The following is a 24,373-nucleotide window of genomic DNA, read 5'->3' on the forward strand; positions in this document are numbered from 1 at the left end:
ATATATATATGTATATATATATATATATATATATATATATATATATATATATATATATATATGTATATATATATATATATATATATATATATGTATATATATATATTTATATATATATATATATGTATATATATATATTTATATATATATATATATATGTATATATATATATATATATATATATATATATATATATATATATATATATATATATATATATGTTAATTTTAGTCTGTAAATTGCTGCTACTCTGACAACAAATTCCCCCTTGGGGATTAATAAAGTATATATTCATTCATTCAAGTATAGCTAAGTAAATGTAGTGGGGACATCTCATGATTTCCCTCTGAAATGTAATAGTTGGAGTAAAGTTCAAGTACCACAAAAGGTTGCACTTCACTACACAGTAAATGCACTTTACACCACTTCGTGAGGGATGTGTCATTGACGATGCAGTTCAACGATGAAACCGCAGGCAGCAGCAGCGAGACTGTCTGCAGTAAATTCAGAAGAAGAAGAAGAGCGTGACCTTTGACGTCACGCGTTGTTTACGTTCCGACGGACTGGATCTGTCCGACAGCCCTTTTCTTTAGCTTTCAAACGTACATTCAACATTAAGCCGGTGTCATGTGCATATATGGAATCAAATAAAGTAGGATAAAATGGTCCCGCACAATTAAGGTAAATAACGGCTCTTTGTGCGGCGCATTGTTATCGACAGCTATGTGCTTTTAGCAGCTACGTAGCTAGCATGCTAATGGTGTGACGGATATAAACACCGAAGGGCTCATTGAAGGCTAGCCTGCGTCAACACAACGCCAGATACAGCTTGAATTGGCTCTTTTTGGCAGCTTGTGGTGAACAAAACAAATAAACACCTGAGTAATGTGTGTGTGGCCTGTTTAGGAGACACAGCTTGTCAGAATACACACAGCATCCGAAACACGGGTTCATTTCTGGCTCTGCTATCACTGATATCCCTCCGCTGTATGTATGTGTGCCCGTGCACCGGATCTACACACGGTGCACACAGCTCACGTGTGGGTTTAATACTCCTGTTGCATGCTGTATTATTATATTGTCAAATCCCCACACTCTGCTGTCTGTCTCGTGATGCCTCTGTTCATCTGCTTTCCATTCAGGAGACAGTGATGCCATAGAGAAAGGAGGCACTGCCAAGTCTCCTCCATCTGGAGGAGGAGAGGTTTCATTAGAAAATGGCAACTGAACTCCATGAAGCTATTTTCGTGGCCAAGCAGGAGCGCCACAAAAACCTGTTCCTGAACTATAAGAACCTGAACAAATTCCCCGTCGAGCTGCTGAAGGATGAAGGCCTGCAGTTTCTGGAGCGACTGTACATGAAGAGGAACTCGCTCACGACGCTGGTACTGCTGTGATGTGCATGTGCTGGTTTTGCATGCCTCCAAGACAAATGTTTAGAAGCTGCATTCGTTCAGACGTTTTCTGATTATTATTTTTCTCTCTCCCTCATCAGCCTGACAATCTTGCTCAGAAGCTCCCAAATCTGATTGAACTGTGAGTATTCGGCGATGCTGTGTTTTTCTTTTTGGACAAATAACCACAACACTTGTTATTTGCCAGAAAAGAGTGGCCTGAAACTACACGTCCCATGACATAATGCTGCTGCTATAATAGGACAGGTGTCTGGGGACCTGAGAACATGTATTGTAATCTTATGCTTTCCTAAATTGGATTATTACACTTAGATGTGTGGCCAAAAGTTGACACTGTAAACTTCATTGACATGAAAATGAAAGATTTATCAAATAGTTTGGTCTATTCCAATTGTAATTTTGTATCATTCTTTCTTTTTCATTTAAGGTATTTGCACTCCAACAACATAGTCATTATTCCTGAAGGTAAGTCCTTTGTTATGACATTATTTTTTTGCCCAGCGTCTACACCGAGTCCTTTGTCACTTAGCTTTCACACAAAACATAGTTTAACATTTATGGCTTTGATAAAAAGGAGGAGGACAAACACTCATTGCATGAATGTTCAACAATATTAAATAAGGGACTGCTGCAATGTTCAACGTTTATGAAAATGATTGTATGAAACTACACCAGCAAACCCACATTAAAGATGAGATGTTTACATCATTTAAAACACATACATTTATTGATACTGATATGACATAACATGATATATAATGGTGATATACATTAGTAAGACCTTCAATACAACCCAATGCAGAAGAATTTCAATGAGAGAAATCCAGAGACAAAGTCAGCCTTCTGGTTGTTTTTGACTGCAACGCCTTTATTGATCTTTGCTGGTTTAGTTAGTCTTTTCTCCATAATGAGGGCAACTGTGGTTTTGGTCCCCAGCTATTGGAAACCTGACCAGACTGCAGTCATTGGACCTGAGCAATAACGCCCTCCAGTTCCTCTGTCCAGAGGTTGGCCGGCTGAGGTCTCTACGGCACCTGAGACTGTCCAATAATCAACTGAAATGCCTTCCTCCAGGTGAACACACACGTATTCCTCATGGCCTTCTTTGAGCTTCTTTGTCTGATTTACTCTTTCAATTATTAAAAAAAGACCGTCAGAAAATTTGGTTGGGTCAGGACAAAGATCTACATCGATGTATTTTACATGTACTTTTTTTCACGCGTCGCACTGTGGGGTTCACGAGTTGTAAGTATTCAATCTGCCAGCAGAGGGCAACAGAGCACACTGAGAATATGGACACAGTGCCTTTAATGCAAACGTGTGTCTAGATGAGAATTGTTTTAATTTGATTTAAAAAATCATTATTGTTCAACTTGATGTTTTAATGGTATGTTATGATTGTGAGTTTTCAACCTCGGTACATTTAGTAAGTCCTTCAGGAACATTGGTGACATTTCCGTCTGTCCGTCCTGGTAACTGAACACTCACTCAGTCAGAGATTTGTTTACCATCAGCTGAAAATCTTTTGAATTCTCATTATTTCTTTTTTTGTCAAGTTTCATTGCATTTGAAGCTCAGTCTGCAAATAAAAGGTCTCCGGTACAATCACACCAACAGCCTGTCAAACTTATGTTCTATTTGATTTACTGAATCCTCTGCAAAAGGTCAGGGAAAAATATAGCAGGAAAGAGAAATGTAATATTGGAAAACACAGTTCGAGAAGAAACATCCAGTGGTTCCACATTTGGAAAGGTTAGATGACGTAATACAAAACAAAAAAACAATAGATTTAGTCAACCAAATCTGTAAAGTCTAAAATAATGAAATGTTACTTTGTTACATTATTCTGCGATATGTTGTTGATTTTTTTTCTTTTTTTAAATGATAAAGATCTAATTTGTTAGATCTGTTCATCATGTCACACCTTCAGAGATTGGGGATCTGCAGGACCTGGAGACGCTGGACGTGTCGATGAACCAGCTGATGTCGTTCCCCGACCGGCTGCACCGCTGCGCGTCGCTGCAGAATCTGACGGCCGACCACAACCTGCTGGGCCACGTCCCCCGGCAGCTCTGCTGGCTGCACCGCCTCAACCAGCTCTCCATGGCCGCCAACCGGCTGACCTTTCTGCCGCTCGGTCAGTAATGCCCCCCCACACGCCCTTGTCTGTGAGTTGTCATAGTGATGTAGATGCTGTGAGCGAGGCAATGTTAATAACTGTGTGTGTGTGTGTGTGTCAGATCTGGGTCGATCACGAGAGCTGCAGTTTGTGTTCGTGGACAACAACGTGGACCTGAAGGGCCTTCCCTCCTTCCTGTATAACAAGGTCATCGGCTGCAGCGGGTAACACAGCTTATCAGTCTGAGTTACTTCAGCTATATGTTGGGGAATACAATTGTACATGAAAACAACAACTGGTGGAAACACAGTAGAAGAAATGCAGCTACACAATGTTCCATTTGAGATTACAGTAAAACCAGCGTCGCTCCCGTGCAGGTGCGGGTTGGAGGGCGGCCAGAGGGAGGCGCTCAGCGAGGCTCTGGTCGGGCTTCCGGCTGAAGTGAAGGTGGTCGGCTCAGAGGCGGACAGCGTGGTTCCCCTGGAGGAGATCGCCATGAGAGCCCTGCATCGCATCTACCGGCAGCGGCCGACAGGTGAGGAGCGCTAAGCATACATGTATGTATGTATGTATGTATGTATGTGGCCAGCTGTGACTCCCTGACATCTACTTCAACCTACACTTAGTTGGTTTTGGTTCATCAGTTCATCTGGTTGCATTTTCACTCTTCATAAGAGTGATTGTTCTTGTTTTGGACCCTTTTCTTACAGTTATGGTCACACTCCCTCTCCACCTCTCTTTGTTTTGCTAAAAAAAAGAGACAACGAACAGTAAAAGTAAAAAATTAATTTTCCTGACAGCACTTTTCCCCAAGTCGTTCATAGATGTGGTGATAACATGGTTATTGTGTATAATTTCGAGCCACAATAATCGTGTAGGGAAAATGTGACTTCAATCCAACTTCAAAGCTTGGAACTGTGTGAACATAAAGCTCAAAATAGGGAAAAAAATAAGCATTAAACAACAATACATGCACCAAACAAGCAAAATGAAAACTATCACTTGAGATTTCACTCCATCAAGTTCCATAAAATGACTTTGTTCTGAACGCCTTCTGTGTATTTTAATTACATTTTTATTTTTTAGACCTGAACTTGCTGCCTCCCATCAACCTCCCCAGGAGCCTGCTGGACCTGCTGCAGTTCCCCCTGGGACACTGCCACCGCTGCAGTCAGACCATGTTCACCATCATCTACCCCAAACTCTTCCCCCTCCGTGACACGGCCCTGGCAGGCGTGCACCGCAGGTCAGAACAGCACCGCCCTGCTCCATCAGCAGGACGGCCCAATGCAGAAACGTCCCTCTCGTTTTCACTATGAATTGTCGTCGGCTCATCTTTCTCACAGATTTTTAAAAATGTTCCCCCTCTCTTCTTTCCTTTTGAAGGACTACGGTGAGTTTTGTGGCGTATTGCTGCTCCAGTCGCTGCCTCCGGACCTTTGACCTCCAGGGATGACGTCGTTTCCTCTATCCCGTCGCACACAGTCGCTCCGGAGCTGCAGAGCGGTTGTTTTCCAGAAAGGTGGCAGCTGTGCGAGTCGGGATCGCACAACGTTTCAAGGCCAAGACTCAAACATACGTGATGTTCCTGAATCCAAACCGACTGGGAGGGAAGCAATCGTCTGTGTGTTCTGGGTGGTATAATAATAACCACTGTGTGTGGACAGTAAGCTCACAGTAATAGACGTAAAGTCACTACTAACAAAATGGCACTTTGTAAGAACAGGCACGGTTTGGTTTTGATGAAATCCGCCATTTTTCCCACGGATGTTTATTGCAGCAGGCGACCCGTTGCTTGTGAGTCATATTCCAGGCATATATTTCACGTGCATCATTTCCAGCAGCAGGCACAGGGGAAATATTTGTTTATTTATAAAAGTCAGTAAAACAAGCCAAGGATTCGTCTCACATATTCGTTAAGAATATTGGACAGGTATCCTTTTTTTTCATGTGACTTTTGGAAAAAGATTTGCTATGTTAACATGCTTAAATGAATAATAATGTTTTTATCTTTACATAAACCTAAATGTGGAATAAAAAAAAAATCTAAATAAATGTGGCATGAACCCAAAACAGTGGAGCAGGTTTCAGGTTGTCTGCAGGCCCGTTCAGTTTGAGGTCAGAGATTTCTGTCGGAAACGAGGCTTGTGCTCATCAGAGGTCACTGCGGGTCTCGTGTGTTACCGTCCATCACTGTGTTGTACAATTCTAATTCATTATTTGTTTTGGATTGTGTTGCGCGTACGTAAACGTTGCCTGATTTCAACTACAACTTTATTTTGTATTTGTATCTTTATTTAAATTGTAATTGAATGTAATGTTTTGACACCAAAGACAGGTTGTCGGAGCGGAATGCATGAAAACGTGTTAATGTGACAGTTGGGGACATTTTGCATGTTAAAACGATGCTTAATAATTAACTGTGGAGTTCTTAGCGTCCCTGAACGCCTCTCTCCTGTAGCGTGGTCGTTGGTGTCAGGGGGTCAGCTCAGTCCTCCGCACGCAGAAACAACCCTCCTCTGTTGGTTTGTGTCTCAACAGCCTCATTTATGTATTTATTTAAAGGCTGAAATATCTGCGTGTCAGTGATAATAGAGGATCTGTGGCAGCATTGGATCGATGGCGTGTTTTAGACGATCCTCTCTGCTGCTCCTCCCTCTGGGACTATCGCGTCTCTGCTGACTGCGCTCATGACGCGACACACATTCACATGCTGCGTGTTCATGGGGAAACACAAGAGACACACACACACACACACACATCATGATGATGATAGCCTACATAATAAATACAAGAGCTGCACCCAACGTGAGGCTCGGAAGATGCTATATTAGTCTGCTTTTAGTCTAGTCTATATATTATTCACCATATCGAGGAATTTAGCTGCGTGTTTAGTATTTTTAACAGTTGGTCCATTCATTTCGCTCGTTAGTATCTTCTCTGCCCACTCGCAATGTCCCACGTGGTGTACAGATGTGGATAAATCGTTTTATTCAACACAATCTTATTTCAAATGTGTTTTTCTCCCCCCAAAGCTGGCTGGGGATCAGTGCGTGTGGTGAAGCCTCCAGGTAGCACAGATGGTCTGTTCTCTTTTTGACGCTAGCTGACTGGAGTGTGCGGATATAACACGGACTGTGAAACGTCACGTCACGGACACGGAGCGATCCTTTCAGGCGCGGCGTCTATTTGTGTTTTAGATTAGTGCCCTGTTTGTTCTCTGGGGCAAAACAAACTAAATAATGAAGATCTGCTAAGAGAGCGCGAGCGCTCCTGAATGGATGTGCCGTGAACGCATCGATCCCATCGATCGATGGCAATGCAGTGCGCGAGACTCTTTGCGCCGCTGGGTCATTACCGTGGGAGGGTGAGGGCTGTCATGGTTTCTTCGATGGGGATGCGAATGATCGGAGCCACACGTGGCGCACGCGGGTCGATCCATCTCCAGATCCTCCGGTGATCACGATGTGTCCGTGCGCGGCGGACTGGATGCGTCTCTGACCTTTGACCTCCCGGGGGCAGGCTGTTTTATTAGGAGTCCCGTCTACGGCACGCGCTGCAGAAGTAAAGGTCACATGAGTGGTCGACCATGTGACTAGAATGTCATTAAAGCTGGGCAAGATGATGCTTTCAATAAACTGATTTATGAAACGATTGCGCAACGAGTCAGGCCCCAAAAAGGCTTAAAAAAAAAGATGTAATCTATAATTCATCACATTCAGTTCACTCAAGAGAGAGCACGTCATCCTTCTTTCGGTTTGGTTTGCTGACTGTTTATTTTTGGGGAGTATTCACGTGTCATCTGACTGATTTATTTGATGATGTCAAGGCGAGGGTCAACACAGTGAGGAGCATCTCCACTGTGAGCACGAATATGAATATGAATAGCAGAGGCTATATCAGCGTGCTTCATACCGCCATGCGGGGTCTGCGGTGCGGGGCTGAGCGTGAAGTGCGATGTGGGATCAGGTGATGCGTTCAAGGTAACAGGGTCTGAGGTCATTACTGCTCAAAATAGAAACCTCGGTTACCTCCCCTGTTTTCTGTTTGTGTTGTTAGTGGTTCAGTGTTTATGACGCACTTATTATTCTTTTTTTTAGTTGAGCTGATTTAAAAAAGAAAGAAAGAGAAGACATGTTCTAACCGCACGTATGCCATCAGTGTCTGTGCGGGAAATGAGAACTACTAAGTAAGAGTGTGTGTGCGTATGTGTGTGCGTGTGCGTGTGTGTGTGTGTGTATGTGTGCGCGTGCGTGCTCAAGGAGCCATCAGTGTATCGCAGGTGGTCTACCTGCAGAACTTGCGCCACTTGAAGTGTCCCAGCGGGTTATTTTCTGCACACAATGAAAGAAGCAGAATTCCAGATTTGATGTATGCCTTATTATTATTTCTATCGATTCATGTTTTTGCATTTTATTATATATTTTGAATCAATAGTTTTGTCTTTTTTAAATTTATTCTGTACTAATCATGCTTAAACACTTAATAAATAATAGCAACAATGGAAGGGACCTCTTTTTTTTAAGTAATTGAGACATATTACAAGTAAACATTATTAATACTGGCCTACTTTATTGAAAATACTAGTCATTTTGTCTGTTTTTTGTGTCTGTTTTTTTTTTTAGTTAGTCATTTTGTTGGATCAGTGTTTGTGGCTGTCTCAGATGAACAACTCATGAACTAATACTACCTTATTCTACAGATGCGTGTAAAACAATCTTGTATACACTCCCTGTGACATCAGAGGGCGCGGCCATTTTGTGAGCGACATCAATTTCAGACAGTTAGACAGGAAGTTAGGTGATTCAACCACCAAAGTAAAAGCCACGAAAATATCCAACAGACACAAATGTGATGGTTCAAACCTACTTCAAATAATGGAATTAAATTATAATAGTAAACACATTAGAATGACATTTGATACAATAAGTCGAGTAAAAAAACAGCAAAAATAACAATTATGATAATAACAATATATATATATATATAAATATATATATATATATATACACACACATACTATTATACTGTGTTATTTTTGTCCAATTATATTGCTATTTGTCCTTGTTTAAGTGTATTGAAAAGCACTTTGAACAGGAGATGATACTCAATAAACGGATTTATGAAACAATTGTGCAACGTTTCAGGTCCAAAAAAAGGCTGAATAAAATGTATAATTCATCACTTCAGTTCAGCACGTCATCCTTCTTTCTGTTTGATTTCCTGATGGTATATTTATACAAACGTGTATAGTAAAAAACAAATCTTATTATTAACATTATTATCATTAATAAACCACTTGAGCAAAACGGAACTGTTGTTGCTTTGGGGGGAGGGGACTGTTTTTATTGAGGCACAGTGATGAGGAAGAACCTTCTTGACCGTTTTCGTTTTGTCCGTTTTTTTGGGTGGGGGGATTTTCAAAGGTGTTCGCTAGCTTCTCAAGAATATCGGATGTCCGAGGATGTAGTGAGTCGGCTTAACCTCCAGTTATTTAAAATGGTAATTTACATGTTTATTTTGTAAAACGTTCACCGGAAGTGTGTGATCTCTTAGTGCGTCACGCTTCACCCTCGGGGAGGAGGAGGAGGGTGCGTTTCCACGGGGACAGTCCCGTTGAGTGGAGCGGCAGCACGGACGGACATTTTCATCCTGTGTCGAAAACAAATACAGAAAATTAAGAAGACGGAGAAGAAGAAAAGCAGAATACACTTAACGAGGTAGGTTTAAATAGCTCGGAGTTCCTTTTATTTAGTCGAGTCCACGTAAACACCGCGTGAACTTTGAATTATTCATACAAATATGTGGCTTTAGTGTGTTGCATTTTTTTTAATTTCATTTTGTATTATCACAGTTATGTTGCCGTCTGTCGGTTCGCGTCTTCGCGTCGTTTTAAGACGTGAACGCCTCACGGAGGCAGAGTCCGTTTGACCCCGCGGTGTTGCTGTAGATCTCCGGGGCCGATTAACGCGCTTAAAGCGGACAACTTTGTGGCGTTTTCTGTGTCTGGATGGCGAGCTTCCGCCTTAGACATATTACAGGATTTACGGAGTTGTTTGTGGTCAGGATTACATAAAGGATAGAGCGGCCTCTGGGAAGCCGTTTCCCCGGGTTTCTAACAGGTCGCGGCGGGGCGGACGGTGTCTTTCTGCGGACTGAAGGCTTGTTTCAGCACCGCGGACAGCTCCGGAGCCAACGAGCTCGAGCTGCCAGAAAGAAAACACACGCGCACACGCACACACGCACACGCACTCACGGAAACCTCAGCAACACATCTGAGCTGCTGGTGTTGAAATATATGTCAAACGTCTTTAATTTCCATTAATTTTCCATTAAACAAGCTGCTGCGTGGAAGTTTGATCCGGTCGCGAAAGCACGAGGCGACCAAACACGGGGCTCGACTGCCTACAAGCTTTTTGAAAAGCATGAGGATTGATTTTTCGCTATATGGTGTCACATTTTTTGGGGGGGTGGGGGGGGGCGGGGGGGAAGGAGAATTTACATGGACATTGTTTTTGCATTGGTCTCCAAGGAGTAATTGGCATGGCTACAGTGGCGGTGTTGTGATGGAGGAGAGGCTGTGTGTGTGTGTGTGTGTGTGTGTGTGTGTGTGTGTGTGTGTGTGTGTGTGTGTGTGTGTGTGTGTGTGTGTGTGTGTGTTTGTGTGTCTTCTGGGAGAGCATGGTGTACTTTGTGGTGGAAGGAAGGCCAAAACACTGTTGTTGTCTGGCACACCAATAGTTTGGCCCCAGCCCTGTTCCTGTGTCTCCATGCGGTGGATACAGGGTCATCGTTTCCTCTCTGACTCCTAAGGAGATCGATAAAGGCTCTTTTCAGAAAACATTTTGTCGAAAATAAATAAAGGGTCTCGCGTCTGCCCTCATTATGGGGTGATGTTACTCTATTTAATGTGTCTAAATGTGTTTATTATCTTGATTATTTTGTTTTATTAACAGCCGTTTTATTGTAGAAAAAGAACCACACCTCCATTCCAGGAATAAAGAGCGTCACACAGAACAGTTTGGGCCGTCCTCCCTCCCGGCTCCCGTCATCGTATCTGTGTTACAGTAATGTCAGCGAGGACAAAGAGCTCAGGTCGACCCTGAAGCAGGTCGACGCGTGTGTTGTTGTTGTTGTTTGGCAGCCTGGTGTGATTTGTTTTCCAGGAGTACACAGATAGATACTTCCATTAGGACAGGAAGTGACCCGGAGGCACTCAACGTAGGCTGGTACTTCAGCCAAATAAAGCCTCGCTGCAGCTTTTATGCATTTCTTTACTCATACATCTCTTGGATGTTTGCCTCCGTTCAACAGAAACGATTGTGTGAAGAAGTTGGACCACACAAATCTGGTACTTTATCATAATAACTTTAATTATTGAAAGTACTAACTCGTGTGGCCTTTTCTGTTGAGCCGGTATGCCGAACCATCAGCACATTGACTCCTGCACAAAGTTGGAAATTCTAAAACACACTTTTTTGTTGTTGCAAATAACTATACCCACGGTGATCTACGTTAAAGCCATCATTTAAAACTAATCTCCCGCTGAACACTGCCTCTGAAATGCCTCACTCAGTTAGCAATCGCATGCACCTAGAAAGCACCTGTGAAAACACTTGTAACCAATCAGATCACTTAGAAATCAGAGCTCGAACACTATCAACAGGACAACAGAGGACCATACGCTGTATTTTGCTGACAGTGCAGCACAGTAATGATATTCATGCCACCTTCAGTAATTGCGTGCGATACTGTTGCTAGTATATGAGCATCAACAGTAAACACTTTGCATCTATGTTGTTCAGAATCTTTTTTTAAAGCGTGCTCCAAATGAAAATGCCGAAGGCTAAAGATAAAAGTCTTATACTTCTCAGAGCACATCGTTGTGCAGTTGGCATGTGGCAAGAGTTATTTATTTTTGGCATTTGTGAAGCAAAAATACAATGTTTATGCCAGACACCTCGGAAATAGAATTTGTTTTGACTTCCTGCTCAAAAAACTGCAACGGAACGCCACTCAAGGTCTGAGTTCCTACTTGTAAACTCCGACTTCACGCAGAAGGAGTTGTTTGACGTCACACGAAGAAACAGGAGCGAACACCGAAAACCTTCAACTAAAAGGCAACGCAACTTATATTTTGCTTGCATTTATTAAGAACAATACATGCAATCATATATATTAAAACCCGTTCTACATGTAAACCGATGTAAACAAAAGATGTCACCTTGTTATGAGGTAGCTGGTTACATTTAGCAGTCACACGTTGAAAATACCAGAAAGACCGTGGAGGCTGCACTGCTGAGAGTTTGATTTACACACGTCCGGAGGTCGGAAGTTGGAACTTTAAACTTGGAAAACTCTGATCTCCGAGTTTTTTGGGAGGCAGCATTATATAGTTGACTTAAATGCACGATATGAAATATATTCTGTGTGTAGATGCTGCTGTTGGTTGTGTGTAAAAGTTGAGTCAAAGCGGGCCCTAGTCACAGAAATTGCAAAAATTCTGTTATTTTTTTATTTTTTTTAGTGAAGGAAGATTCAGTGAGTCCAATGTGCACTGAATTATTAGGTCTGGTTGCAGTTATTCTACTCTATCAGGCACTTTGAAAGACAACATCCATTATCAGCCGCTTATCCGGGCTCGGGTCGCGGTGGCAGCCGGCCCAGGCTTCCCTCTCCCCCGCAACACTTTCCAGCTCATTCTGGAGGATCCCGAGGCGTTCCCCGGCCAGTTGTGAGATATAATCCCTCCGGCGTGTCCTGGTCTTCCCCCGGGGTCTCCTCCCAGTTCGACGTGCCCGTAAAACCTGGGAGGCGTCCAGGAGGCATCCTGATGAGATGAACCACCTCAGCTGACTCCTTTCCACACGAAGGAGCAGCGCCTCGACTCCAAGCTCCCCCCTGATGTCCGAGCTCCTTACCCCATCTCTAAGGCTGAGCCCGGCCACCCTGCGGAGGAAGCTCATTTCGGCCGCTTGTATCCGAGAAACACAACAGTTTTGTTTGTCCTAAAGTATTGGAAAAGGGTCAGATAACTTGGTTAGTTGTGATTTGAACATTTGTTAAAACAAGTGTTTGCATGGATTCTCCACACCTACACATTAACTCGGGGCGCACGCATAATCTGTTTCCAGCTGAGAAGATGGTTCCTACCTCGGCTGTCACAACCCCCCTCCACCCTCAGCACCCACCCCCCTCCCATCCGTCACCCTGCCCACAGAAGAATGGCGAGAAATTGCCACCAGCCTCCCCGCTACATCTGTGTGAAAATAAACCACACAGGCATCCGCACACCGCCGGCTCTGCACTCTCCCTCTTGTCCCTTTTCAGTCACACGGTTTAATGAATTCTCCTCGTTATCATAGAGTCTCCTTCTTTTTTGCTCTCTGCTTGTTGAATTTCAATAGTGATCTGCTACAAAAACGCCAGATGGTAGAAGAAGAAAACGGTGACATCCAAGAACGCGCTGTGATCACGATCCTCTCTCTCTCTCTCTGCATGTTGCTCACTTGTTAGGTTTCAGCGGTGAAAATTAGCGAGGGGATCGCGTTCTTGGCAACTGACGCTTCTCTAACCATGTGGGATTTGTAGATAGCAATTTGTCTTGGACATGCTTTCTTGGAACCTGTTAATGGTGCGTCATTCATCAGAATAATTTTGGTCATCTGCAGCTACAATTACATATTTTTCTGGAAAGGGTAGGTAGCCCCGTCGGATGTTTTGGCCTCAGCTAGTGTGTGTACTTGGAGGTAAACTGTCTGTGCTCCCTACAGAGGTGTGGAGAGTCACATGACTTTAGGTAACTTGGAATGCTTGGTATCTGACTTGAAATGACTTGAAACACAGAATGTATGATTTGTGTCTTCACAGCGAAGACTTGAGTCTTGAGTTTTTTGTGATGTGCAGAACTTTATCTTCTCTCTCTCAATGTGTACGGAGGAATGGTTTCTCAAGCTCAAGGATAGACGCAATGCGTTTTGGGGTTTCTTGTTGGTTTAGAGGGAAAAACTCCACGGGGCGCCTTTGAGCGCTCTATTCAGATTCAAAGGGAAGCGAACCCTCACGCAGTGGGATGTGGATGCAGCTTGTTTTGCTGACCAACCCATCGTCCTCTTCACAGACAGACTGTGTTCTGATCCCGATACGCCATCGACGACAACCATCCAGATCCCCGCTTTTTGATTGTGATGACATGGCAACCCTCTCTTTGTCTTTTTAACAGTTCATTTATTGAGTTTTCTCCAACGCAGAGCAGTCTTCAGGAGGAAAAAACGATTTGAAAAATAAATGAATCCCCACCAGAACGGTCCCTTTTATTTATCCCCAACATGGCCATAGTAAAAACGCAATGGTGCTCGAGGACAAGGGGGGAAAAGGAAAGGGATATACATGTTGTGTAATAAACACAAAGGCTCTTACCCTGAAGGAGGAAGAGGGGGGAAAAAGTGATGATGGATTTCAGAATTTTCCCAAAAGAACAAAGAGTTTGTCTTATGAAAAGATCTGTCACAGTCATTCATGTGCTTGTGTGTCACTGTGGTGTTATGTAAACAACCATCTTGTATTTCTGCATATCATCTTGCAGCGAGCAAGTTTCTTTTTTACATGCATGTCACATGTACATGCCTAGATTATATTCAAATATATATATATATATATATAGTGTGCTATATGCGCCTGTCAGCACTAGGTATGTGTGAGTGTCCAAATGAACAGCATGTAAAGAGCAGCATGTTGACAGGTGTCCATTCGAATGCAGGATGAGAGAGGAGAAGGCGGGGGCGGTGGAGAGAGTGTGTGTGTGTGTGTGTGTGTGTGTGTGTGTGTGTGTGTGTGTGTGTGTTAGTGTTACACGTGTACTGTAGGTTTTGTTAGTGGGAGCAAAAAGTGGAGAGAGAGGCTGTGAATGTGCAGAAAAAGGGAAAGCGTGTACGAGGGAGGTAAAGTAGGAGAGAGTGGTCCATCCATGTGTTATGTAAGTGTTGTGAGGTCTCTCTCTGTATGTGTGTGTGTATCCTGTAGGCCTGCAGATTAATCCAGTGGGTTTTATCCTCAGTGAATGGGACAGTGGGGCTTTGCAGTGATTATCCCTGCAGGCCACAGGATGATTGCTTTGAATCTCCTGCACGTCCCACACCGCCATGTTCCCGTGCGCCCGCACATCATTCGGCCTAATTTATCGCCGAACACGTTGACAGATCGCAGCGCTCGAAGGAGACGCCTAAGCGTGGCCCCAGCCGCCAGACGATCCGCCGCCACGGTCCCTTCGGAGGCAGTTCAAAGCCGTTCCTAGAACCGCTTTTTTAACAAAGATATATTGAGACGTGTCCTGTCTGAAGGGAGCGCTCCACCTCTGCACGCGTCCGTCCATTTCTCTGGTTTATCTGCCTGTCTCGTAACTTTCTGTCTGTACGGCCTCCTTTTGGATTATATAACCAGGAAATGTCACAAATGCAATCTGCTCAGCTGAGTAACAAAAAAACAAACACGAAAAAAGGGGCTGAATTCTGGGAGACGTTCGTCATTTGGGTCTCGTGATCCTGCGTCACCGCTTCAGGTGGTAGAAATCGGCATCATGTCAGGTCGTGACCTTGTACCTCTTTGGTCTGAGATTATGCAGGTTTTGGTGGATATTAACATCCTAGGAGTCCGTTCTGGTGACATTTCACTGTAATACAGCACCGAAATAGAATAGGGCGTTTTTCCTCCTGACTCCCTCGGTGATTTTCGGCAGGACATTTCCCCCCGCGCGTCCTTCCTGTCTCTCCGTAGGGAAGGTTTTTAATTCGCCGACGCCATATTGGCACGACAGCAGTCGCTGTGCGCATGAAGACCAGCGCCGTGTGAGCTTTTGTGCCTCTTCCATTCGCATTCGGCCTGGATGGAAATCAGGAGGCCCCATTGTGAAGCTGCTCTCTGACCATGTTGGAGCTGAAGGTGGATGAGAAACCTGGTTTAATGAACTGTGGAATTATGAAATGACTCATAGCTTTGGCCTGAAGTACATTTTGTCTCAGATCTTTTTATGAAAAATGTTTCATAGGATGGTGATGTAATGTGAAATCCGTCTTGTGCTATAACATACATAGACAACTGCTCTTGCAACAACACTAGTTTTGAGATGAGAGTCTTTCTGTTCAGTTATCTGCAGATTAGACTATTTTAAGTTGTTTGAAATACACTGATTGCATCTAGACTACAAATATTTCTGACCATTATGTTGCCGTTATAATTTCACCCTCTGGTTTTTTGAAGTTAAATGTGATAGAGAACGTGGGCAAATTGAGTGTTTTTTTATGCATCCAGAATGATTCTTTCCGCATCCGGGATCACGGTTTGCTTTTCATTCTAATAATAGATTTAGACTGGTAAAACATCTTTTAGCACGTGTGTGGCTGTTACATGTATTGTACATTCGCAGTCAGGCACGAAGGGGTGGGTGTTCTGTCTGAATAGCTCAGCCTTCAGGCTCCCATCATGCTCTCTGGCCCGGTCACGTCTTGGCATGTGTTTACTGCTTATAGGCCTACATGGAGGTACACAGTGTGTGTGTGGGACTGTGAAAACCTGCACTAGAACCTAGATATTTTGTCTGCTTGTGATGGAGGTAAAATATATGACTGAATGAATAGATTTTATTGGCAATAAATGTTTTTTTTCAGTAATAAAGGCACCATATAACACGGCCATTTGTCTTGGAGTCAGGTGTGTTGTGTGGCTGGAAGCGATGCCAAACTCAAAAAGAGAAAGAATACTCTGAGACGGTGCCTCTGGTATCACGAGCAGAGATGTCAATCAAAACCTGAACCCCGTCTCCTGGAAATGAAGGTTAAAAACCCTGGACTCACAGCTTGGGAGTCAAAGCTCTGAGCTTTATTCGCCCACCATCACTCTAACTTCGCCCCTGCAACTGCAGCTCGGTACACAAATGAAGCGCCTCATTCATTCGACTTTGCCTCTGAACAAAATCCAGGTAGCAATTATATTTGTCACCAACAATGTAAATTGGGAAAACGCCATAAAGGGGACAGGGTCGACAGCAAATGCAATCACCGTGCCGTCAGAATAAAGTGAACCGGTGGAGCAGTTCAAGTAACAAAGAAACAGGAGCCACAGGAAATGATACTCTGCAAAAAAAAATCCTGAACTTTCACTATTGTTTGGTTGTATTTATAAAACGTGAAGGTTGTCTGAGAATAAATATGCGTCAGCAGGTACTTGACCCTCCGGAGTCTGTGTTGCTCTGCCTATCATTTACATGGATGTTTGGAACTATTCCTTTTTTCCTTCTTCTCCAAAGTGCATTACCTCTGTTGAACCATGTGGGGACCCCAGGTGGTCGCTCACAGATGTATTATTAGATGCATTACATTGGAAGACCCAGTGAAATTATATAATGGGATCTGGCTGGTGCACACTGCAACAATAACGGAGAGCCGGAAGGGAGAGAAAATTAAAAAAAATGAAAAAAACAAGGGAACATGTGCCGTACACACGTGTGTACACATGTGCATGTGCAGGCGTGTACGAAAACACACAAACACACACACACACACACACACTCTGCATGTATGTACTGTATACACACCGCTGTTGCATTAATAATGTTGATCTGCCTCAGTGAATGATGAAACATGGTTCTGCTTTGATGCGGTGAGATGTTGGACCCTCCGACGCCCACACACCCGAGTGTTAACCGGCACAGAACACACACACACACACACACACACACACACACACACACACACACACACACACACACGCACAGTGAGTCTGCAGTCTCCTTCACTTTGCGTTTAAACGGACAGAAGAGAGACAGATGTGAAATGCTCCTTGAGGATAATTATGCCCTGTATTTGTTCAAGATCAGTAATATTTAAATCATTATTACCTTTTTTTGGTTGTTGTGCAACACTGCTGAGGTAAGAGATGTGCAAGAGTAAGCGCAAAGACATGTAACTGTGTGAAATCTCCACTGCTCCTTCATGCATGTTTCTCCGAGGAGTTAAATTGCTCCCACTGCCTCTCCCTGGGGGCGGGGGCGGGGTTTCACTCTTGTGCCATACAATTGCTGTATACTCACACACACACACACACACACAACCAGCTTTGCTCGCAATTATACAAAGCAAAGGAGTTGTGCAGAAATAACTCTGCTAATTTCCAGTCACGCTGTGCCCACCGTCTCATTTGCACGCAGCTTCTCCAACTAATCCTGCAACAACAAAAAAAAAGCAAATGCATGAGAGAGAGAGAGAGAGAGAGAGAGAGACAAGTGCACCAGCTATTCAGAAAAAAATCTCCCCAGATTTAGGTTAGTGGCTTCTCTAAACCCGTGAGAAAAATACAACCGACAAGCTGACCTGTTTTCCCCACGACTGCGAGTTCCCGTGCAGCCAGAGAGCGCTCGGCCTCGCGGCCATCGTTGATGGATCGGTTCAGAGCCGAGGCAGCTCATCACAACGGGCTGTCGATTAACAAGTGTGACTTCATCTTTTCTTTTCTTTTCATCCTGCAGCTCTACTGAATTGATCCTTCGTTACGCGCTTTGACTAAGTGCCAGAGATTGCTCAATCAGGTTTAAATACAACTCATTTTCCCCGACAAGATATCAGCTTTGAAAATGAGCTCCCCCAAAACGGTAGAGGAGACGATTAGTGACGACTAGTGACTTTTTACAAGAGGAAACCTTCGGCCTCTCCTATCAAATATAAAAATGAAAAGGCCATTTATCCCTTAAGCTTTTTAAGGTCCCGTGAAATGCTGCTGGTGTATCAAATTGCAAGTTTTACTCCAACCAAAGGTTGAACTATCTTCAAAGTAAAAACACCATCTTCCCAACAGAGCTCCTTCATCACTGACATCTTCCCTGTACAAAGTCTTCAGCTTTGTGTTGAGTGTTTTCAGAGTGCAATCTTTTCCATTTTGACACGCTTTGACGGGATTCTTCTTTGTTGCCCGAAATAGCTTGTCGCTGTATTCCTCCGCGGTCGGGCTCTGCTCGGTAATCATGTCAGCGTATGACGGTGCTAATCCAGGCTTCTGGAGCTCTGTGCCAAAAAAAAAAGTACGCCGCTCCGTCCTTGCTACTACTCTCGAAGGCGTGACACACTAACTCACCTCGTTCCAACGCTCCCCGTAACATAGCGTGAAATGGCTTTGCAGGAAGGGAAGACGGTGCGATGGCGCAGGAGGCGGACAAAGTGGGAGGCAAGCGAGATGGAAACGAACCCACGACTTTTTTTGACCGACAAAAGGACGTCGATGTTGTCAGACGCACTTTTTTTTTCACTGTGCAATGAGGCAGATGGGGATTCGGTCCTCATAAAACACAACAACAACAATTTGCCTCAGATGCACGGGCCTGCTGTGCTCGTCTCCCTTTCATAGCTTTTAGGATTAATGCTATTAATATGTTGATCAATAATTCATTGGTGCCCTTTTAATGTCTCCATTTAAGCCAATGTTCTCCCATCGCGCTTGTATCTGTTATTTTATTCCTAGAGGGGAGGCGTGTCATCGTCTGTCTGGTGTTTTTGCTCCGTAGCCTCTCGACGTCCCGTGACGATTGTTATAACGTTTTTGTCGTTAACCCGGCTAACCGAATGAATGAATTAGTTTCTGCAGGTGGTGAGAGTCTCATGCCGCTCACTTCCTTTTAATAAAACCTTGTCGCTTCCTGTGAGCTTGAGGATTTTGCCCACAGAAAGACCCACCTGACACCAGCTGTCAAGTACGAGTCGTTTCAGATTGTTACCTAAACTCTTACGTGATATTTGGCCTCTCATTCCGGACATACCTGGTATACGTCCAAGGACAGAGGGTGAGGAGAGCATCAGGTGAAACAAAGAAAGCACGAGGGAAGAGATAGATAAAGTAGCGAGAGAGAGAGAGAGGAGGGAAAACAGTGGAGAGTAAATCCTCTTTTCCCCCGCTGACTTTAATCTCTCCGCAGGCTGAGCCCGGCAGTTCGGGGCCTTACACCAGCCGTCAGTCAAGGAGAGCGACAGCCATCGTGGCCGCAGGCCGCAGGTGGGGGATGGGTACGACCGGACGTCACGTTACGTCAGCGTCGAGTGTGTGTGTGTGTGTGTGTGTGTGTGTGTGTGTGTGTTACTGTCGGTCAACAGAGCAGGTTGAGCATGTTAAAGAGGAGGTGACTTTCAGAGTGGGATGAATGGACAGCGGGAGGACGATGTAACGTTACAAGTACAAATTCATATCACAGTATTTTGTAGGATTCTGGCGGTTTCACGGTATTTTTTAAGCTAAAAATGCTAAACATGGAGGGACTTAGGACCCAGGGGAATGTAGGTGAAAAAAACAAAACAGGAAGAGACGGACCGGAAGGGTCTGTCTCTTCTTGTTGTCTTGATGTCTGTTTCTTCTTGTTGCGATAGTGGGCGAGCTGTACCCAGCATGCAGTTCGGCGGTGTAATTTTAGAAATAGTTACGAATTGTTTGTGTCACAAACTGTTGTCTCGTGGTGTTTAACCCATTTTGCTGCCTGTCGTAGAGCGATAGCAGTTGTTCCGGCTATGCACCACCGGTATGATGGTATATGAAAAATTCATACCGTATGCAAATTTGAAACCGGTATACCGGTTCATCCAGTACCACACAGCCCAACTGCAGTGTTTTGTCTCTTAGCTAGCCGAGCCAACATGAGCACACCATTGTTTTTGCCACTTTAGCTCACTTCTAATTGGTTGTATGTTGTGTGCAAATATTTACTGTTGGCGTATGTGTTCACAGGACAGTAGGGCCATTTGACAAGTGGAATAATAAACAGACATTCATGGTCCCCGGAGGATGACTCGTACTGATGTTGGCGATCGTGACTCAATTTGATTTTTAGTGAAACGTCTCGTTGCCTGGGTTGACAAGAAAATGTAATGCAGATGTCCGTGGCTCCTGGAGGATCAGGTTTCTGGATATGACATTTGGTACCCAATTTGGTAATCTGTGCTATGTCTCAACACATTTGCATACTTGTTGGATCTGATTTGTTGAGAGTAAAACTAATTAGAGTCTCAGGAAAACACCTTTAGCTCTGTCCGCCATTGTTAGCCCCGTTAGCTGCTAGCCTTACAGGAAGTATGACGGAGTCGGAGGGAGTGTACGAGGGAAACCAAGGGATGCAGCGATTACATGCCCACAAATCGATGGGTGAGATCAGATGTCTGTACGCTCACGTGTGGCCAGTGATTATCCATATCCAATCAGGCATAAGTGGTGGGGTGCAGATACACAGTTAATTGGCCCCTCAGCTTTGATGCTACAGATGGAGAGGTGTCAATATCCGAGGAAATGAGAAGCTGTGCTGTGTGTGTGTTGACAGGAAGCCACTCCAGTGCAACGAGATAAGCGATCAGCGACGGATCGATCACGCGGCAGAACGTTGCATACGATAATAACCTGGAAAAAAAGGAATCTGTGTTCAGACTGACATTATTTAAGTTTTACTAATCTTTTCTTGAATCTCTTTCAATTAATAAAAAGTACTGTTTGGCTGGTAAAATGAACAGAGCGACGGTTTCTTGTGCCGCTTTAAAACATGGTGGACATGGAAAGGCCTCGTCTCCTCGCCGTGATTCCCCTGTAATGTATCTGATCTATGAACTGGAGCTTATTCTGCTGTAAGGAGCTCTGGATTACAGCGTCAGCCGAATGGCTAAAATGTAAAACGTCAACCTAAATATTTTAAAGTGGCATAGCAGACACACACACACACATGGAGAGAGAGAGCAAGAGCAAGAGACGGCACGGAAGAAGAAGAGAAGCACTTTGAAAAGGCTGGTGTTTTCTTTTTTCCCCTCCATCACTCTTCCCGGCACATGTTCAATTATTAACCGTCCTGACGAGTCCGCCGGGACGGAGGCAGAGACAGACAGACAGAACAAGGAGATACTTTTATCAAACATCCAGCTGTGGCTCTGGCTGACCTTGTGTCAGCGCCTGATTGATGCGGCCCTCGTGCTCCAGCAGAAGGCTAACTCTTAAGGTGGTATATCCACAGAAATCCTAGCTGTTTTTTTTGCTATTTTACAAGTAAGATTCATAGGAAGGTAGAAAGATCAATATGAACTCTACCGGAGCAATACCATAACTTTACTTGAAGGGAATTTGTTTTTGAAGCACAACATATTTTTCTCCACAAAAACCCAGATTTAGAAATGTTATTTTGCCGTGGATAAAGCACCTGTTTGAGTCCAAAAGTCGGCCGTCCTTCGTTCCCGTTGCTGCACTGTGTCTCAGTAGATTAGATTACATTCAGCTAAAAAGCCGCCGGGTGGTTAAATTCATTTAAAGCCACATTAGGCCTAACATTTCTGCAATTATGATTTGTGCGATGGAAAAAAGAACACATTAGATGCACAAATGAGGTGATTGGATCGGATTATTAGCCTCATTAAGGGCGTAATTGTTCAGAGAAGCTGCGGCGGAGGGAGGTAGAGAAGGAGTGAAGGGAACATAGAGTTCCCTCTGTCTCCTTGGTCCTGACCAGCAGCAGCATGTCGCTCTGTCAGCGACATCCATTTTTCATGGACCGTTCCTCCAGCTCTGCTGCGTGTGGCTACATGAAATACTGGCAGCGCGTCGGAGGAACAAAAATAGACCCTCGTCTCTGTCCTGACCCTTCGTCCCTCAACAATGATGGAGCTCATCCCTCGTTCATCTCCCCTCGCCGATGGTCCAAGAGGAAGGAAACTCTGGGTCAGCAAGGTGGCGGCAATCTTCCTCCGAAGGACGGTGTGTTTTTTTTTGGGTGCGCGTGGTCGGTTGCGTGACTGCGGGCTGTACACAAAAGCGGAGCCTATTTACTCAGTGTTTTAAACAGTAAATTATGCATCACCTGTGCTTACGAGGTAATAATTGCACCCCTTTGCTTTGGCTCAGTCAGCAGCACTTTGTGCCTTTTTTGTATCTAAAAAAAACAAACACTGCTCTGTTTCCTGTGTTGATGTGTATTTGTTGACAGTTGATGGTATTGGACAGCTCTGACTTTGTCCAGGAACACAGAGAAGCCTACCTGCCTCCCACAAAGTAGCTGCAGTCGAGTGTTAACAGAGTCCAGGTCTGGTGTGAAAAGCTCTTCACGGTTTTGCTGAAGGACACTTTGACGATAGCCGCTAAATGGAGTGATTGAACCTTCGACCTCGCTGGTGCGGAACGGCCTGTCCGACCTTCGAGGTGGATCCGGCAACAGATGAGGACGGACGAGATGATTATGAGCTTTCATTCTTTTGTTTGAAATCTGAACTTGTCTCGACCTCAGCAGTTCCGTCGTCTCACAGCTCATCACAGGGTATATAATGAAGGATCAGAGCTCAGCCTTCCTCAAAATTCACAGATCTGCTGCTCAAGCCGGACTCCCTGGATTGTGTTTCATGTGCCACCGGTCCCCAGAGGCAGCAAACGCCCACCAGCACAGCATTGTTTTCACGGCAGGGCTGAACGCCCGGTAGCTAATCTTTTTCACACTCCGGGCAACGCTTGTCATACTGCTTTATTTTCTAGTGCTGTTGTTGTACTAACCCCTCCTCTCTCCCTCTCTCCCCCTCTTTCTCTCTTCCAGTCTTGTTTGAGGTCAAAGTTCAACAGTCATCATGGCCGACGAAGCAGACATGCGCAATGAGCTGTCAGATCTGCAGACACGCGCAGACCAGATAGCCGATGAGGTAAAGTGGAACACACAACACACACTCGTGTACTTCTGTGTGACGCACACACATCTGCTCTAATGCTGACAACAAAGATGATACATCACATTTCATCTGGCATGTGTTCCTGTGTTACCTGCTAAAGTGGTTGCTAGTTTTAGGTTGAACTTCCGCAGATATTGATTGTCATATACACTCTCTAAATTGCCCGTGATTGTATTATTGTTCTGCGTTGCACTTCTCATCATATGTGACACATTGTCGTCTGTGTTTTCATTTCTTTTCAACTCTTTTTCCAGCTTTCAGTCAAACGAACATGCAGCTACTTTGACTCACGTTTTCCTTTGATTTTTAGTCATCTGATTTGTCTTGTATAAATTATGGTTGGACTGCATAATATACATACTAGCCCTCAACTGCACTAGGTATCTGTCTGTACTATTTTTATTCTGTTTGTATTATTTTTAACTGTTTGTTTCACGTTATGTTTTGCACGTTTTTGTATGTATTTTGTCCTTTCTGTGGACCCCAGGAAGATTAGTGGCCGCTAAGGCGTCAGCTAATGGAGATCCAGTAAATAAACTAAACTAAACTTTGTGCGCGATATACTTTCCATAGAAAGCATGCACGACAAAATGCACACAGTGTGAATTGGGATTTGCAAACCCAGCTTTCATTTGGGAAATCCAGAAAGCGGGTCATAACCCGGGTAGTTAGTCCTCGTGAACATTTGCACATCGGACCATCAAAGCAAAAACATATGCAATTTTAATGTCCATTCCATGAGCAAGTTTTTGTCACAAAAAGAAGAAGAATGTAACTCTGTGTAGGTGGAGTACAAACAGAAACAGTCAAAACGACATGACAATTACAAACTGTTCTCATCCTCTTAACGACACAAATGTCTGCAGACTGACAGACACAGCTACTGTCATTTGACCCTCCCTTGTTTTAGCAATTTGTTCTCAAAGTTTCTTTCATCAAGATTTTTTTAAGAATGGAAGAACTTTGCCCTTTTTAATGAGTCGAGAGGAGCTCGGGAAGAGCAGATAATTCTGTGCTGCAGAATAATGGAGCAGCTCCAATGGCCTTATTAAACATTCATGAGGAGATAATGCAAGGCCAAGAGGCTCCGTGGATGTGACGGCAGGGGAAGGGAGAAATAAGGAAGTCGG

The 24,373-nt window shown here is 44.1% G+C and overlaps 2 protein-coding genes across 2 annotated transcripts in view; both read left to right on the plus strand.

Annotated features, from left to right (window-relative positions):
* The first annotated feature begins 562 nt into the window (after positions 1-562).
* lrrc28 (leucine rich repeat containing 28) lies at positions 563-5,601 on the plus strand. Its single transcript, XM_079216938.1, has 10 exons — positions 563-681; positions 1,143-1,385; positions 1,496-1,536; positions 1,843-1,880; positions 2,352-2,489; positions 3,346-3,552; positions 3,656-3,758; positions 3,912-4,069; positions 4,621-4,780; positions 4,921-5,601. The coding sequence occupies exons 2-10, from the start codon at positions 1,218-1,220 to the stop codon at positions 4,988-4,990; spliced, it is 1,083 nt and encodes a 360-aa protein (XP_079073064.1). The 5' UTR covers positions 563-681; positions 1,143-1,217; the 3' UTR covers positions 4,991-5,601.
* Positions 5,602-9,198: 3,597 nt separating this feature from the next.
* The window catches only part of LOC306735532 (synaptosomal-associated protein 25-A-like), a 32,755-nt gene continuing 17,580 nt past the window's right edge, over positions 9,199-24,373 (plus strand). Inside the window, exons 1-2 of the mRNA XM_079217012.1 lie at positions 9,199-9,254; positions 23,114-23,216. Coding sequence (XP_079073138.1) covers positions 23,145-23,216 — 72 coding nt within the window. The 5' untranslated portion in view covers positions 9,199-9,254; positions 23,114-23,144. The remainder of the gene's footprint in view (positions 9,255-23,113; positions 23,217-24,373) is intronic.

This window comes from Taurulus bubalis (assembly GCF_910589615.1).
Source record: "Taurulus bubalis genome assembly, chromosome: 4".
Lineage (NCBI taxonomy): Eukaryota > Metazoa > Chordata > Actinopteri > Perciformes > Cottidae > Taurulus > Taurulus bubalis.

Bases quoted from the DNA above. Each gene is read 5' to 3' on its own strand.
- lrrc28 (XM_079216938.1), top strand. From the start codon at position 1,218: ATGGCAACTGAACTCCATGAAGCTATTTTCGTGGCCAAGCAGGAGCGC. The intron at 1,881-2,351 runs GTAAGTCCTTTG...TTTGGTCCCCAG, and splicing joins CATAGTCATTATTCCTGAAG to CTATTGGAAACCTGACCAGA. The intron at 2,490-3,345 runs GTGAACACACAC...TCACACCTTCAG, and splicing joins ACTGAAATGCCTTCCTCCAG to AGATTGGGGATCTGCAGGAC.